This window comes from Pongo pygmaeus, chromosome 16, assembly GCF_028885625.2.
Source record: "Pongo pygmaeus isolate AG05252 chromosome 16, NHGRI_mPonPyg2-v2.0_pri, whole genome shotgun sequence".
In the NCBI taxonomy this organism is placed as follows: domain Eukaryota; kingdom Metazoa; phylum Chordata; class Mammalia; order Primates; family Hominidae; genus Pongo; species Pongo pygmaeus.
The window spans coordinates 25968668-25983815 of NC_072389.2; the positions used below are offsets into that span (position 1 = coordinate 25968668).

At 38.9% G+C, this 15148-nt stretch overlaps 2 protein-coding genes across 13 annotated transcripts in view; one reads left to right on the forward strand and one right to left on the reverse strand.

Moving 5' to 3' along the window:
* The window catches only part of LOC129014712 (zinc finger protein 705A), a 65405-nt gene that overhangs the window by 8575 nt on the left and 41682 nt on the right, over positions 1-15148 (reverse strand). For 2 of the 12 annotated variants that reach the window (XM_063653238.1, XM_063653235.1), the window contains one exon: positions 9174-9441. The exons of 7 other annotated variants lie outside the window; for them this stretch is intronic. The gene's annotated coding sequence lies outside the window, so the exon portion shown is untranslated. Of the gene's footprint in view, positions 1-2904; positions 2950-3984; positions 5271-9173; positions 9442-15148 lie in introns of those variants that run through there. 3 more of the 12 variants (XM_063653234.1, XM_063653237.1, XM_054452375.2) reach the window with 2 other exon arrangements.
* On the forward strand, positions 9391-13752 carry LOC129014557 (putative beta-defensin 108A). Its single transcript, XM_054452049.2, has 2 exons — positions 9391-9448; positions 13589-13752. The coding sequence occupies exons 1-2, from the start codon at positions 9391-9393 to the stop codon at positions 13750-13752; spliced, it is 222 nt and encodes a 73-aa protein (XP_054308024.2).

Consider the following 15148-nt stretch of genomic DNA (forward strand, 5'->3'; position numbering starts at 1 on the left):
CTCCAGCGAGGGCGACAGAGCGAGACTCTGTCTCAAAAAAAAAAAAAAAATCTGTTTTAGGATGGGGATAATCAATTCAGGGATTTATTTCACTTAGAGGGTCAACACTCCCATCCTGCTAATCTAGCCCTTAAAATCTCCTGCATCAGAAATTAGCAGGAGTACCGAGTCATGGTGTTTCTGTCCTGTGTATACAGTCACAATCCTCTAGGATGCTCAGAAAATACAAAATAACTTAGGGGTGGGAGAAATTTAGCAGCTCAATCTGATATTTTACTAACGTGGTATCTAAAATTCTTGCAATCATGGTTTATATTAGTCTTTGTTAGCTGCAATATCTCTGATTATCATGATACATATTTGCTGAGAAATACCGATGTCCATGTATATATTCATACATAGATATGTAGGTATATAGGTGCATATGTTTATATGAATGTATGTGTTTGAGACAGGGGGAAACATGCGTGTATTATTTCCCTGCTAAAAATATAAAAATAATTAAATATATTTTATGTACAAATGATAATTATGTGTCATAAACAAAAAATTTACTGACCCATTTGTACATGAAGTCCAGGAAAAATAAAAAGGGTAACTTTGTATTAATTGTGACGTTGTGCTTACAGATGTACATATATTTCCTTATTTAACCCTCATCGTAACCCTGCTGATTATAGTTTATTTACCAATTTAATAAATGATCAACAGAGTTTGAAAAATATGACAAAATTACAAAATTAGAAAATGACCCAGCAGTACTTTTAATTATATTCTGCCTGTCGCTGCCTCTTCTTGCTTTTTGACAAAATTACTCGCCTAACCAAGGTTCTCTATGATTCTGGGGACTCCAGCATTTAGACCCCAGTTCCCAAACATCATTGTGTCTATTTTTACTGCCACATTTAATGCACATTTACAGACTTCAACAAGCACTTTTCAATATCAACTTTTTTCTTATTCCTTGGACTATTTTCTACATCTGTTCGTCAAGACTCCAGTAACATATGACTCCATCTGCCTGTCCCTTCCATGAATGTACCTGACAGTACATGTATTATGTAGTCTAAAATTAAAGCAGAACTATAATTCAAGCAGAATTTTGAAGTCTATAATTCCTTCAAAAAATAAGATATTAGAGAATGCCTACAAAGCTTCAGTGAAACCAGCTGTAACCCTTAATATTATTACCATGTAAACCCTTCCTCAAATATCAAAATAAGATTTGGCCTTTAGAGAATATTTGTGTGTAATTATAACCCAAACATGAACTAAAAGTAATTTAACTGGTCATATACAGACTGTGCCAGGGACAAAAAAGGACAAATATTATAAGAAAGTTAAAGCATACTTATTTCATAAAGGACTCTTGTGTGGAATCTATAAAAACTATTTCAAGATGTAGAGATTAAATATATTTTAAAACACATACATACACAAGCAATCTTTAGGAGAAACTTTTAAAAACTTATGTTATGGGTCTCAAATTTTCATTAATTCATGGAAAAAAATGTATTGACAAACTTTTCACCAGAGCAGGAATAACAACTTATGTATTTGGTGACTTCAAGATGAGAGCCTGCACAGCTTAGTATCTCCCTCCAGATGTCTCTCTCTCTCTCTCTTTTTATTATTATTATTATTTTTTTTTTAGCGGAGTTTCGCTCTTGTTGCCCAGGCTGGAGTGCAGTGGCATGATCTCGGCTCACCGCGACCTCCACCTCCCGGGTTCAAGCAATTCTCTGGCCTCAGCCTCCTGAGTAGCTGGGATGACAGGCATGCGCCATCGTGCTTGGCTAATTTTGTATTTTTAGTCGAGACGGGGTTTCTCCATTTTGGTCGGGCTGGTCTGGAACTCCTGACCTCAGGTGATCCGCCAGCCTCCGCCTCTCAAAGTGTTGGGATTACAGGCATGAGCCACCGTGCCCGGCCCATATCTCTTAAAAAGTCATGAGGAAGGAGCCATTCTGCATCCTCAATATTACCCTAATATTTTAAGGGCACCCGTAACAATTAAGAGGCTGACTTGTGACTTCCTAGCCCTTTCACGGCTATTTAGACACACCTTAGTGAAGTATTAGGAATGCAGTATTAGGTCTCAAGTTCCTGGACAACAAAACCATGTTCTCCAACAGATCTTCCGTAAAAATAGCTGATGTCTATATTCTTTTGCCTGTCCTTTCCCTTCCTTTTAATTCAGAACTGCAGTCTCAAAAAGTGCTATTATTTAGTAGATTCTCTCAATTCTCAACACCAGTGCTATACAATGTCGAGTGACATCTCAGGTGCTAGGGAAACAGCAGCTGACATTCTAGCAATGCACAAATAGAAAAGCAAAGATCACCAAAGAGTAAAAGAGAATAGGTTTTTTTAAAGTATGAAACCAAAACGAATATATATCAGATTACAGTGTAAATGGAAAATCCTATTATCTTGACAGGATTGCAAGGCTCTTGTGGCTTCCAACATCCAATATATTCAAAGCAGTTCAGGAATGGTGAAAGTGGAATGGAACTTAAAATTATTCTAAGGTTTTATGTGTGAAAGCACCATGCCCTGAAACAAAATATTTATTTTTAAAGTGCATAATGAACACTGCATACAAAGTTTGTGTAACAGGATAGAGGAAAAATCTCACATTTTAAAAAAAGGAATATGCAACATATTTACATACAATAAAATAAAATTAAATTAAAATACAGCAATGGAAGACAGAATCTAACATCTGAAAATCAAGGGAGAAATCTATTTTAAATAAACTTGGCACAATTTTTAAAGTAAGTTATGAAAAATAATAATACCTGAATATAGTATGTAAAAGTACCAATACAACAAAGCTAAAACAATATCCATGGAAAAAATTATTTGCTGTACATTATTTAAAAAAATAATCTAAGTACTTACCTCAAGAAAGTAAATGAATGAAATTTAAAAATTGCTTGAGAAAATCTATGAAAGGAAATGAATATAGAGAAGCAGAATATAATTTAACTATAAACCACACAAATAGAGTTTAAAAATAAGTGGTAGCCAACATGCCCAACAGGATTTTCTGTGATGAAAGAAATTCTCTATATCTGCATTGTCCAATGCAGTAACTACCACACATATGTAGTTAGAGAATTTCTAGTTTGGCCACGAATTTGGCCATTACTACTAAGGATATGCCATTTAGTTATTTAATTATAATTAATTTACACTTTACAGTCACATGTGACTAGTAGTTACTATATTGGCCAATGCAGATCTAGAATCTTAGAGGAGGCAGTTAAAATAATGAGATATGGTCAAAACAAAAATGGAAAAAGCACACAAATAGTGAACACAGAATATGAGAATGTGAAGTAACAATTCGCACAATAAAATTTAATAATGAGATGCTGCCTTAATGGGACAAATGTCTAATGATATACAAGGCTTGTCTTGTTACAGGTAGAAGAGCATGAGCAGGGCAAGAGAGGGCTCTTCCCCTACCCACTAGAAATGTCAGGTGATGGCCTGTCAATTATCACATTGCCTCTCTGAAAATGATAATTAGGCAGCACCAGAGAGAGGCCATTTCCTGATGGTCTACACCTGTTAACATCAAAAATGTTAATTAAATGCAGACCCCAGGAAGAAGCAACTTCTTGGGCATGCATGTTAAGAGACAAAAATGGCAAAGTATAATCTTCCGGGGGGCACACTCCACTGGAAAAGGAAAGAAAGCCTCAGATGGACATGCATATAACTCCCTAAACACACCGTGCATGCTCAATTTCAAAGGGTAAGGAAAGCACTGTGCATGCTGGAAACTCTCCCTAAAGGAAGAATCACGGGAAAGAGGCAAACCCATGGCAGGATCAAGGTTAAAGGCCCTTCTCTTTTCTCTCTTGGACCTTCAGGCGTTTGCTCAGGTCTCTTCCAAGAGAATTTTCCTTTCCTTCCTGTTCTAAAGCCTTTTTAAATAAACTTCCTTTTTAAATAAACTGCTCTGAAACTTACCTCAGTCTGTTTTTCCACTGTATGCCCCTCAGTCGAATTCTTTCTTCTGAGGAGGCAAGGACTGAAGTTGCTTATGGACCCATGCAGATATGCTGCCAGTAACTGCAATCTCTTCTACTGGTAACAGTATCATTGTAAGGGAATGAGGCCAGTTCACATCTCAGTGCTTGGAGAGCTCACCAGAAATAAAAAGTTGGAGGATGCAGTGAACTTATCTACCTTCCAAGGCAAGTCCCACAAGCAAGCAGCAAGACTCTCTTTCCCCAAGGTCTTAAACTCTTCAGATGCTCCTTCTCTGGGAAAATGCATCCTCTGATTGGCTTCCCCTTATATGTGAAAAAAATAATTCATAAACCTAATCACCACTACATTCCAAGAGACATGCCCTGATTGCACAGACACTGAACCTAATCAAAAACTTCATTCTGGAGACACACCCTGTTCAATTTGATTGGATTTTTGAGAAAACTACTAAAAACCCTCACATAAAGTTGGAAACCAAAGAGTTAAGGCTATTTTGAAGGAAAAATATGAAGATTTATTCCTTTTTTTTTATTCATAAGTGCTTTTGAGTGTATTATGTGTACTAGAAAGCATTTGCAGTCAAGGGATACAGCAAGAAACCAGACAAACTAGAGTCTTATGGAGACTCCATATTCCAAAATTCTTTGGAGGTAAACTGGACTTGAAAACAAATGGAAGGTGAATAGATATAAAAAGTTTCAATGTTCGCGATGATGTAAAAAAATAAAATATATTGCAGAAATGAAATCAGGAAGTGTTAGGGGTCACGTAGTACTTGTAAGACTTGTCTGAAATTCAAGCAGGCTGCAGAAATTTGGGTAACTAAAAGGAAAGCAGATGCTAATAGAAGACAATGAAGAAAGGGCCTCAAAGACATTTCAGAGAACTTGGCTGGTGACAGCCCCTCCCCTCAAAGGCCTGAGGCCTAGGAGGGAAGAATGGTTTTGTGGGCTTGGCCTAGGGCTACACCACCCAGCGCAAGTGCAGGACAGTGCTCACAGCATTCTAGGTCTCAGCCACTCCAGCTCCAGCCATGGCTAAAAGGGCCCCAGACACAGTTTGGGCCACTGCTTTAGAGGGTGCAAGCCATAAGCCTTGGCAATTTCCGAGGGGTATTAAACCTGCAGATGCACAAAGTACAGGAGTACACTGCTGATAAAGATATACCTGAGACTGAGCAATTTACAAAAGAAAGAGGTTTAATTGGACTTACAGTTCCACATGGCTGGGGGGAGGCAGAAGGCAAAAGGCATGTCTTACATCACAGCAGGCAAGTGAGAGAATGACAGCCAAGCAAAACTGGTTTCCCCTTATCAAACCATCAGAACTCGTGAGACTTATTCACTACCATGAGAACAGTATGGGAGAAATTGGCCCCATGATTCAGTTATCACCACTGGGTCCCCCCACAACATGTGGGAATTATGGGAGTACAATTTGAGGTGAGATTGGGGCGGGGACACAGAGCCAAACCATATCAGAAGCCTTCGCCTGGATTTCTAAAGATGTATGGAAAAGCCTATATGTCCAGTAGAAGTCTGCTGGGGTGGAGACTTCATTGCGAATGTCTACTACAGCAGTGCAGAGGGAAAATGTGGGGTTGGAGCCCCCACACAGTCCACACTGGGGCACTGCCTAGTGGAGGTCTGAGAAGACAGCCACCATCCTCCAGACCCTAGAATGGTAGATCCACTGACAGCTTGCACCCTGAGCCTGGAAGAGCTGCAGGCACTCAACACTGGCCCTTGACAGCAGCCACGGGGACTGACCTTTGTATCCAAAAGAAAATAAATTGTTCTACCATAAAGACTTGTGCACTCATATATTTATTATAGCATTATTTGCAATAGCAAAGACACGGAATCAACCTAGATGCCCATCAATATTAGACTGGATAGAGAAAATACAGTATATGTACACCATGGAATACTACACAACCATAAAAAAATTATGTCCTTTGCACCAACATGGATGCAGCTGGAGGCCATTATTCTAAAATAACGCAGGAAGAGAAAACCAAATACCATATGTTCTTAGTTATAAGTGAGAACAAAGCATTGGTTACACGTGGATGTAAAGATCGGAACAACAGATACTGGGGACTACTAGGGGGGAAGGGAAGGTGGGGACAAAGGCCTGAAAAACTGTCTATTGGGTATTATGGTTTCTATCTGGGTTACAAGATCATCCATACTGCAAGCCTCAGCATCACACAATGTGTCAATGTAAAAACCTGCACATGCATCCCCTGAACCTAAAATAAAAGTTGAATTTTTTTTTAAATGGGCAAAGATCTGGCTAACACGGTGAAACCCTGTCTCCACTAAAAAAAAAAAAAATTACAAAAAGTTAGCTGGGCGTGGTGGCAGATGCCTGTAGTCCCAGCTACTCAGGAGGCTGAGGCAGGAGAATGGCATGAACCTGGGAAGTGGAGCTTGCAGTGAGCCAAGATCACACCACGGCACTCCAGCCTGGGTGACAGAGCGAGACTCCATCTCAAAAAAAAAAAAAAAAAAAAAAAGAGCAAAGATCTGAATAGACATTTCCCAGAAGAACAGATACAAATGGCCAACAAATATGTGAAAAAATTCTTACCATCTCTAATCATCAGGGGGATGCAAATAAAAACCACCATGAAATATCACCTGATACCTCTTAGAATACCTATTATCAAAAAGATGTATAACAAGTATTAGTGAGGATGTGGAGAAAAGATAACCCTTGTATACTTGTGGTGGAAATACACGTTACTATGTCCATTTCAGATAATAGTATGAAGGTTTCTCAAACATTTTTAAAATAAAACTACCTGCTGATGAGGCTGTTGAGATATAGGAACACTCTTACACTGTTGGTGGGAATGTAAATTAGTTCAACCATTGTGGAAGACAGTATGGTGATTCCTCAAAGACCTACAATGAGAAATACCACTTGACCCAGCAATCCCATAACTGGGTATATACCCAAAGGAATATAAATCATTCTATTATAAAGATACATGCACACATATGTTCACTGAGGCACTATTCACAATAGCAAAGACATGGAATCAACCCAAATGTCCATCAGTGACAGACTGGATAAAGAAAATGTGGTACATATACACCATGGAATACAATGCAGCCATAAAAAGGAATGAGATCATGTTCTTTGCAGGAACATGCATGGAGCTGGAAGCCATTATCCTCAGCAAACTAACCCAGGAACAGAAAACCAAACACTGCATGTTCTCACTTACAAGTGGGAGCAGAACAGTGAGGACACATGGATACTAGGAGGGGAACAACACACACTGGGGCCTGTTGGGAGGCAGGTGGAGGGAGAGTATCAGGATAAATGGCTAATACATATATGCAATGGAATATTATTCAGTGTTACATAATAATGAAACCCTGTCATTTGTGACAACACGGATGGACTTGGAGGGCATTAGTTATATGAAATAGGCCAAACACAGAATGACAATTACTATATGATTTCACTTGTATTTGAAATCTAAAATAGACAAACTCACAAAAGCAGAGTAGAATGGTGGTTGCCAGGGGCCGTGGTGCTGGGGAAATGGGTAGATGTGGTTAGAGCACAAAGTCTCAGATATACCACATAAGTAAGTTCTGGAGGTCTCGTTTACAGCGCAGTGCTTATAGCTAAGAATACTGTATTGCATACTTAAAATTTGCTAAAAGGGTAGATTTTGTATTCTTACCAAAATTTCTTACCAAAAAAAAATAATAATAATAAAGGGGGGGGACTTTGGGAGGTGAGGGATATGTTTATAATCTTGATGGTAGTGATGTGTTCATGGCGTATACTTATCCCCAAACTCACTGAGATGTACACCTTAAATATGTACAGCTTTTTAAATGTAATCATAGCTCAACAAAGTCGGTTAAAAAAAAACAAGAGGGGGTTGGTTAAACAATTTAAAAGGAGGGGTAGATGTTCCCTTGTTTTTCTCTCTTGGCTTTTTTTTTTCCTGCTGCCTGGAATTCAAAAATGATAGGTGGGGATTTAGCAGCCAAACTAGAGCCTCTTCTAAAGTATAGCAGAACAGAGAGCTGGAAGGGGCCTGCGTCCCTAATGAATTTGGCAAGTATCTGTACTAGCCATGGTAGGTATAACTATAGATTTAAGTGAGGGAGAAATAAACTTCTGCCTTGTTTAAGCCACTTTGCTCAGACGTTAATTTTATATACATATAGGGAACATATGCTCCTTTATGAGTAGGAAAAATGTTTATGCCATATGGTCCATGATGGGTGTTCAACAATGTAGGATGAGGCTGATTATGACGACAATGGTGAGAAACAGCATGAAATAATAAGCAATGAAAAAAGTGGCCTCATAGTCGTGTATGGTTACTTTATTTAAAGATTCTGCTGCTAATATCATTCAATGTATTTGTATGCCGGTGGGAGTTTTATTAGACGTAGACTAAGAAAGTTTACATTATTTAATGAAAAATACTTGACCAATTTTTTTAAAAAAATAAAAATATCATGAGATGGAACTAAGCATCTGTATTGCAAAGTAACTCTCACAGTTGATTTCCTGCATAGTCATGATTGAGAATCCCCTGATCTCGATCCAACAGATCTCGACCTCTATAGGTGCTATCAAGGAAGCACCTAAGGAAGACAATTTTCCTGACTATATCCATATCTCCAGTTAGTAATAGATCTAGAGATCTAGAACCCAAATCCAGACCTCCTGCTTCCATGCGTGGTGGTCTTTCGCTGTTGTTTTGTTCCACTTGGTGAAGAGGATTTGAGAATAAATAGCCACGTGATTCAACTCCCTCCTCAGCTCTGAGGAATATAGCCTTGTCCCAGCAAGAAAGAAGCTCATACAGTAGTGGATGAGGCAAATATACATTCACTAATCTAACATACAAGGCAGTAAGCACTGTAACATAAACAAAGCACTTTGGAGTTTCAGACCAGGAGCAAGTGGGGTGATTAATTCTTAGCAGGGCTAGTAAAGTCTGGGAAGTGTTCACTAACAAAATGTTTGGTCATTAACGAAACCTACTGGTTTCTCAACACAGTCTCATTTATTGTAACAATATAAATGGTTGTTTGTTCATAAACTTTCATCTTTTGCCAAAATGTTTGTAGCTTATGTTCCCATTTAACAAGGTTTTCTGGCCAAAACTGTGCACCCACCTCATTCTAATGAACTGGCTGTCCAATAAAAAAAGGACTCTCAGTCTTCCCATAAAAGCAATTTTGCATGCATAGAACACCTCTATCTAGGAATATCCCTAATGAGGTACAGAAAGGCTCTTATTATCCAGAGACATTCCACTGGTGCTAGAGAGCCACAGACGGAAGTTTTCTCTGCCTCCTGGAAATGAAGCCAAACTTTCTTCTTTCTTCAACCATGAGGATTGCTGTCCTCCTCTTCACCATTTTCTTCTTTATGAGCCAAGTTCTACCAGGTAACAAAATAAACTTGGTAAGAGTGGAGTGCCTAACACCTTACAGGGATTCAATACTCAAAGAGAAATCACCATCACCTATGACCAGAAAAGGGGGTCTCATAGGAAATCTGGAAGACACATTGGCTGAGAGGCCTGCAGCCATCTAATTCGTTAATTCTCCATAGCAACTCACTTAAATGAAGTCAATGGTGTTTCAAGTCTTTGAAACCCTCTTATTCCATCTCTAAATTAAGCAAGTTTACTAGCAGTTACTAGACCTCAAAAATTAAAAATCAGGCATTGTTCTACTAAATCTTGGTCTCCAAAGCTCCTCTAGTTTCTTTCAGCAAAAGTTAGTTATCCTAAGACGCTGGCATAAGAGCTATGCCAAAGCCATGGTAGGCTCAGACAGAAGGGATTGGTGGAAGAAGTCTCTTTGAAAATATTACTATAATCTAAGAAATCTTTAACCTATTGCTCCCCAGTACTGTTGGTCCCTGGGGCTTGACTTTTCCGCTTAAGGCTCCATCTCCATCCCTGGCTTTCCCTCTTCCTTCTCAGCATCTAGTCTTGTAATGTAGAATTTAAACACAGGGACCAGGGATGACCCCACACCAGAGCATAGCCTACTGCATTCAGCATGTGAACATTAATCACAGGTATAAGGCCCCTTGCACAGACATGCTTTGGAGAAGTGTGTATAGGACTTCTTGGATTTGCCCAAGGTGGTTACCAGACACCCAAAGTAGATCCGAAAATTTTCTGGGACTCCTGAACATGTGTATTCAAGGATGAATAAGCAACTTATTGCCTCTATTTTTGCTGTTTTATAGAGGAAAAAATTAAGGCCCTGGAAACTGAACTGCTTTTCCCAACAGTGGGGTAAATGTCAGAGTCAATGTTTTGTTTTAATATCCTGGCTTTCCCTATATATCCCACCCTAGAGTTCTGTTGTGCTGTTCCTTTGTGTGACTTTCTAAGGCCTGAAAAAAAAGGTGATACCATATCCAATTATATTAACTCGGTAGCACACAACTTCGGGGACTGACTCATAAGATTATTATCCTTGTGGCATTACTGAAGTCCTGTCTCACTAGTACTTGTTAAATAGTCACCCTGGCTAAATACATGGGTTTCATTTTTTTAATCAGTTAAAAAATATTTTAAAATATGTGTCTTACATCTATAACCCCATAAAATCAATGCTTTTAATCAAGGTTTAAAAATTCCAAATTTGGATAAATAAATTTTTTTTGTTGTTTTCACTGTCACTCAATCAAAATAGAAGAAACTAATTGGATAGAACAGCACAGGCAGAAGCATTACTGACAGTGAAAAATGGGACGCAACGAGACTGGAGAAGAAAACACAGGATGGCGCTAAAGAATGCAGCCTAATGAAAGGTGGCATCTCCTCTGGATGTCCTTAGGTAGACATTGAAGCAGAACTGCAAACTTTTTGTAGAAGGCTAGAGAGGAGAGGAGGACACAGAGAGACGGCAAGAGTGGAAAATAGAATGAGGCTCAGAATATCAAGCCTTAGTGCCGTCCCTATCATCTGCCTCACTCGATCACTGGGTAATCTTGGGCAAGTTCCTTCCTTTCCGTCAGCTTATTTCCTCATCTTTAAGGTAAGTGACTAGACAAGACAGCCTATGATGTTCATTATAACTCTAGCTTTTGTTCCTAAAGCAAATGGCTGGAAAAGACACAGTGTCCACAATATGCAATACACAAGGTTTACAAGCAAAGAACAAATGAAAACAAAAGATTTTTAAAATCCCTAATGTTACTTGAATTCTTGCAAATGAACAATGGTACATCATAATTTTAAAAAGCCCTTTGTAATTTCAATTTTTTAAAATAATTTCAACCTTTATTTTAGATTCAGGGAGTGCACGTGCAGATTTGTTACATGGGTATATTGTGTGATATTGAGGTTTGGGGTATGAATAACTCTGTCACGCAGGTAGGGTGTACCCAAAGTGTAGCTTTTCAGACTTTACTCCCTCTCCCTCCCCTCCTGGTAAGACCCAATCTCTCTTGTTCCCATTTTTATGTCCATGTGCACTCATTGCTCGGCTCCCACTTATAACTGAGAATATGTGGTATTTGGCTTCCTGTTCCTGAGCTAATTTGCTTAGAATAAAGTCCTCCAGCTGCATCCATGTTGCTGAAAAGGGCACAATTTTGTTCTTCTTATGGCTGCATAGTATTCCATGACATATATGTACTACATTTTCTTTATTCAGTCCACTGTTGGTGAACACCTAGTTTGATTCCATACCTTTGCTACTGTGAGTACCACTGTGATGAACATACAAATTTAGGTCTTTTTACAAGACTGATTTATTTTCCTATGGATACACACCCAGTAACGAGATTACTGGGTCAAATGGTAGTTCTGTATTAAATTTCTTGAAAAGTGGTTGGAAAATAAAATGCTCAATAGAATCAGGTATAGTAAAATAGTACACATGATTCAAAGACTTGTGAACCGAGAGTAATAACAAATTTCCACACAAACATATTGCAAGTTAGAAAATAGCTGTATTTTAATCAATTATTCCACAATCATTTACTGAACAGCTATTATAAGCCAAGACTTTAATCAGATTCTGGAATATACATACAGAGGAGAATAAGATACAATTCCTGCCCTCAAGAAATTCATTATCAAGAATTGAGGTCAGATGGGAAAACACCACCCGAAGTAGAATGCAAGAAGTACTACCACAGAGGGATGTTCAAGAGTGATTTATCACATATCACAGGACAGGTCAGTGGTTCATCCTCTACGCTATACTAATCTCTTATGACTCTTCCAGCTGCAAAGGGCCAATTTTAGCCCAAGGACAGTGGGCTCGGGTACTACTATACATAGTAGCTGACTACTTACAGATAAAAGGAAGAGACGGAAAGCTCAGGGATCAAAATCTCAGATTTCAGCTTGTTTCTACCAAGTGGTCAACATTTAGAATTATCATTGTCTTCAAAAAAGCATGACCTTTATTTCCCAATTTGCATTATAGATATAAATATGATGTTGCATATATTTGGTCTTCACATCAATCCACATCAATTGCTTTGTGACCATTGAAAAGTTAAATTGAATTTAATGCATTTGGATTTCAGTTCAATTAAATAGGCATTTATTGAATGCCTATTAAAATCGCTGTACTGATTGAAAGCTATTCTAGAATTGGCTTTTGTGTTCCAGAATAGAAAAAAAAAACGTGCTGGTTTTTATACATCTCTTATTGCCAAGACGTTGTCATGCAAAAGGTGCTCTGTGTTACATACAGACTGCTCAGAATTAAAACACTTTTCAAACTAAACACCCGTGTGGCCTATCCCCAGAGCAGTGATATCTTAGGACATAAATGAAATACTATGCAATGTTTTCAACAAGTATAGTTTTTGAGACTTTAAGAAGACCTTGAACGTTTCACTCTTAAAATATGCAATGGGTTCTAGAGAAAAATTGCAACCTCAAAGACCAGTGCCAGAGATATAAGTAGTGAGTGAAGTCTCAGGGTGTAACAAGTACTGGCACAGATATATTTGTGTATTAAACACATAGGAAGGAATATTGTTCCCTTCCACAGGAAAAATATCCTAACAATTAAAGTATATTATATTTTAGGTCAATATTTCAGTTCTAGTTTTGAAAAATACATCTATTATAACCTATCATATAGAGTGTGTGTGTGTGTGTGTGTGTGTGTGTTTGTGTGTGTGTAGAAATAAAAAGAGATGAGCCAAAAGAGATTTTCTTCTCTTTCACTCCAGGAAAATCCATAGTACAAGACATTATATTTTTTTAAAAGGCTGAAATCTCCCATCAGTGTTAGAAGATAATAAGGAAGAAATAAACTGAAACGTGCATGCTCTAGAACTTGTAAAGGGGAGCGGGCTACTCACCTCCAGCCTTTTGTCATGTAGGTGCACCCAATATTCTCATATTTTTCAAGAACACCAAAAAATCCAAATTTTTGTGTGACAGCAGATTTTTAAGTGTTAAAGAAATCAAATAACACCTGCACACACAAAAATCCACACAAGATTATTTTCAGGCACTGCCCCCTATGTCCATGTAATTCAATACAAAGTAAAGAAAGACTGATGAATGGTTACAATAACCCTCTTCTGCATGTAGCCAGGGGCAAATTCAAGGAGATCTGTGAACGTCCAAATGGCTCCTGTCGGGACTTTTGCCTCGAAACAGAAATCCATGTTGGGAGATGTTTAAATAGCCGACCCTGCTGCCTGCCTCTGGGGCATCAACCAAGAATTGAGAGCACTACACCCAAAAAGGACTGAAGCCTGTTGTTTTCTGGAGGTTTTAGGTTCTCTTTTTCTCTCTCCCTCTCCCTGTCTCCCTGTCTCCCTTTCCCTCTCTCCATTTTTCTCACAGGGATTTTTATTGAATCAGCAAAAAAGAATAAAGCAAAACCAACGAGCACAAAACCTCTTTTAAAAGTTTATATTCCTGGCTGGGTGCGGTGACTCATGCCTGTAATCCTAGCACTTTGGGAGGCCAAGGTGGGTGGATCATGAGGTCAGGAGATCAAGACCATTCTGGCCAACATGGTGAAACCCTGTCTCTTTTAAAAATACAAAAATTTAGCCAGGCATGGTGGTGGGCACCTGTAATCCCAGCTACTCAGGAGGCTGAAGCAGGAGAATTGCTTGAACCCATGAGGTGGAGGCTGCAGTGAGCCGAGATCCCAACACTGCACTCCAGCCTGGGTGACAGAGCAAGACTCTGTCTCAAAAAAGAGAAAGAAAGGAAGGAAGGAAGGAAGGAAGGAAGGAAGAGAAAGAAAGAAAGAAAGAAAGGAAAGAAGGAAGGAAGGAAGGGAGTCTATATTACATGTTATGACTTGATTACTGTTTGGTTTCCAGTATCCTTCTATCCCATCTAGATGAGCTCTTAGTTGAAAATGACCTACAGCAGGGTGGGGGAACTTTCACCATACCTGTTGCTTTTGTCTAGCACTGTAACCCTTCACCCTGCATATGGGAAGACCACTCCCCTTTTTTACTGGGAAAATGCACCATCCTATTCCATGCAGCCTTGCAGGGGTCTGTCTCTCCCTGATAAAGGTGCAACACATGGGAAAATTGCACAATCACATCAACCAGACTTCACCAGAAATCTAAATTATAAGAAGAGGTGCACTCAGATTAAAGGCAATTTCTTCAGCACCCTTTTCAAAGGCAATTCCCTGGGTCTGTACATGTATGCCTGGCCAAGATCCAGGGAATTCCTTTAGTTCCCAACTTTCACTGGGCATAATCATTCAGCATTTTCTTCCATCTTTTAAAACACTGCATCGGCTTCCTATGGCTGCTATCACAAATTACAACAAACTTGTGGCTTAAAGCAACACAAATGCATTATCTGACAGTTCTATAGGCTGCAGGTTCCAGTTGGATCTCAGTGGGCCAACATCAAGGTGTCAGCAGGGCTGAGCTTTCTTCTGGAAGCTCTGTAGTTTTCTTCCTGCACCTTTATCTTAGCAATGGCAGGTTACTCCCATGCACCATAGCTTCCTTCATCCATTTTCAAGGCCAGCAACGGAGTGTCGAGTCCTTACATTCTATCATTCTGAATTCATCTTCTCCCCACTCTTCCATTTTTTAGGACTCATGATTACATCGGGCCCACCTGGATAATCTAAGATAATCTTCCTATTTTAAGGTCAGCTGATTA

Excerpts from the sequence above, each read along its gene's own strand:
- LOC129014557 (XM_054452049.2), top strand. The coding sequence starts at position 9,391 with ATGAGGATTGCTGTCCTCCTCTTCACCATTTTCTTCTTTATGAGCCAA. Across the intron at positions 9,449-13,588 it reads TATGAGCCAAGTTCTACCAG|CCAGGGGCAAATTCAAGGAG; the intron begins GTAACAAAATAA and ends TTCTGCATGTAG.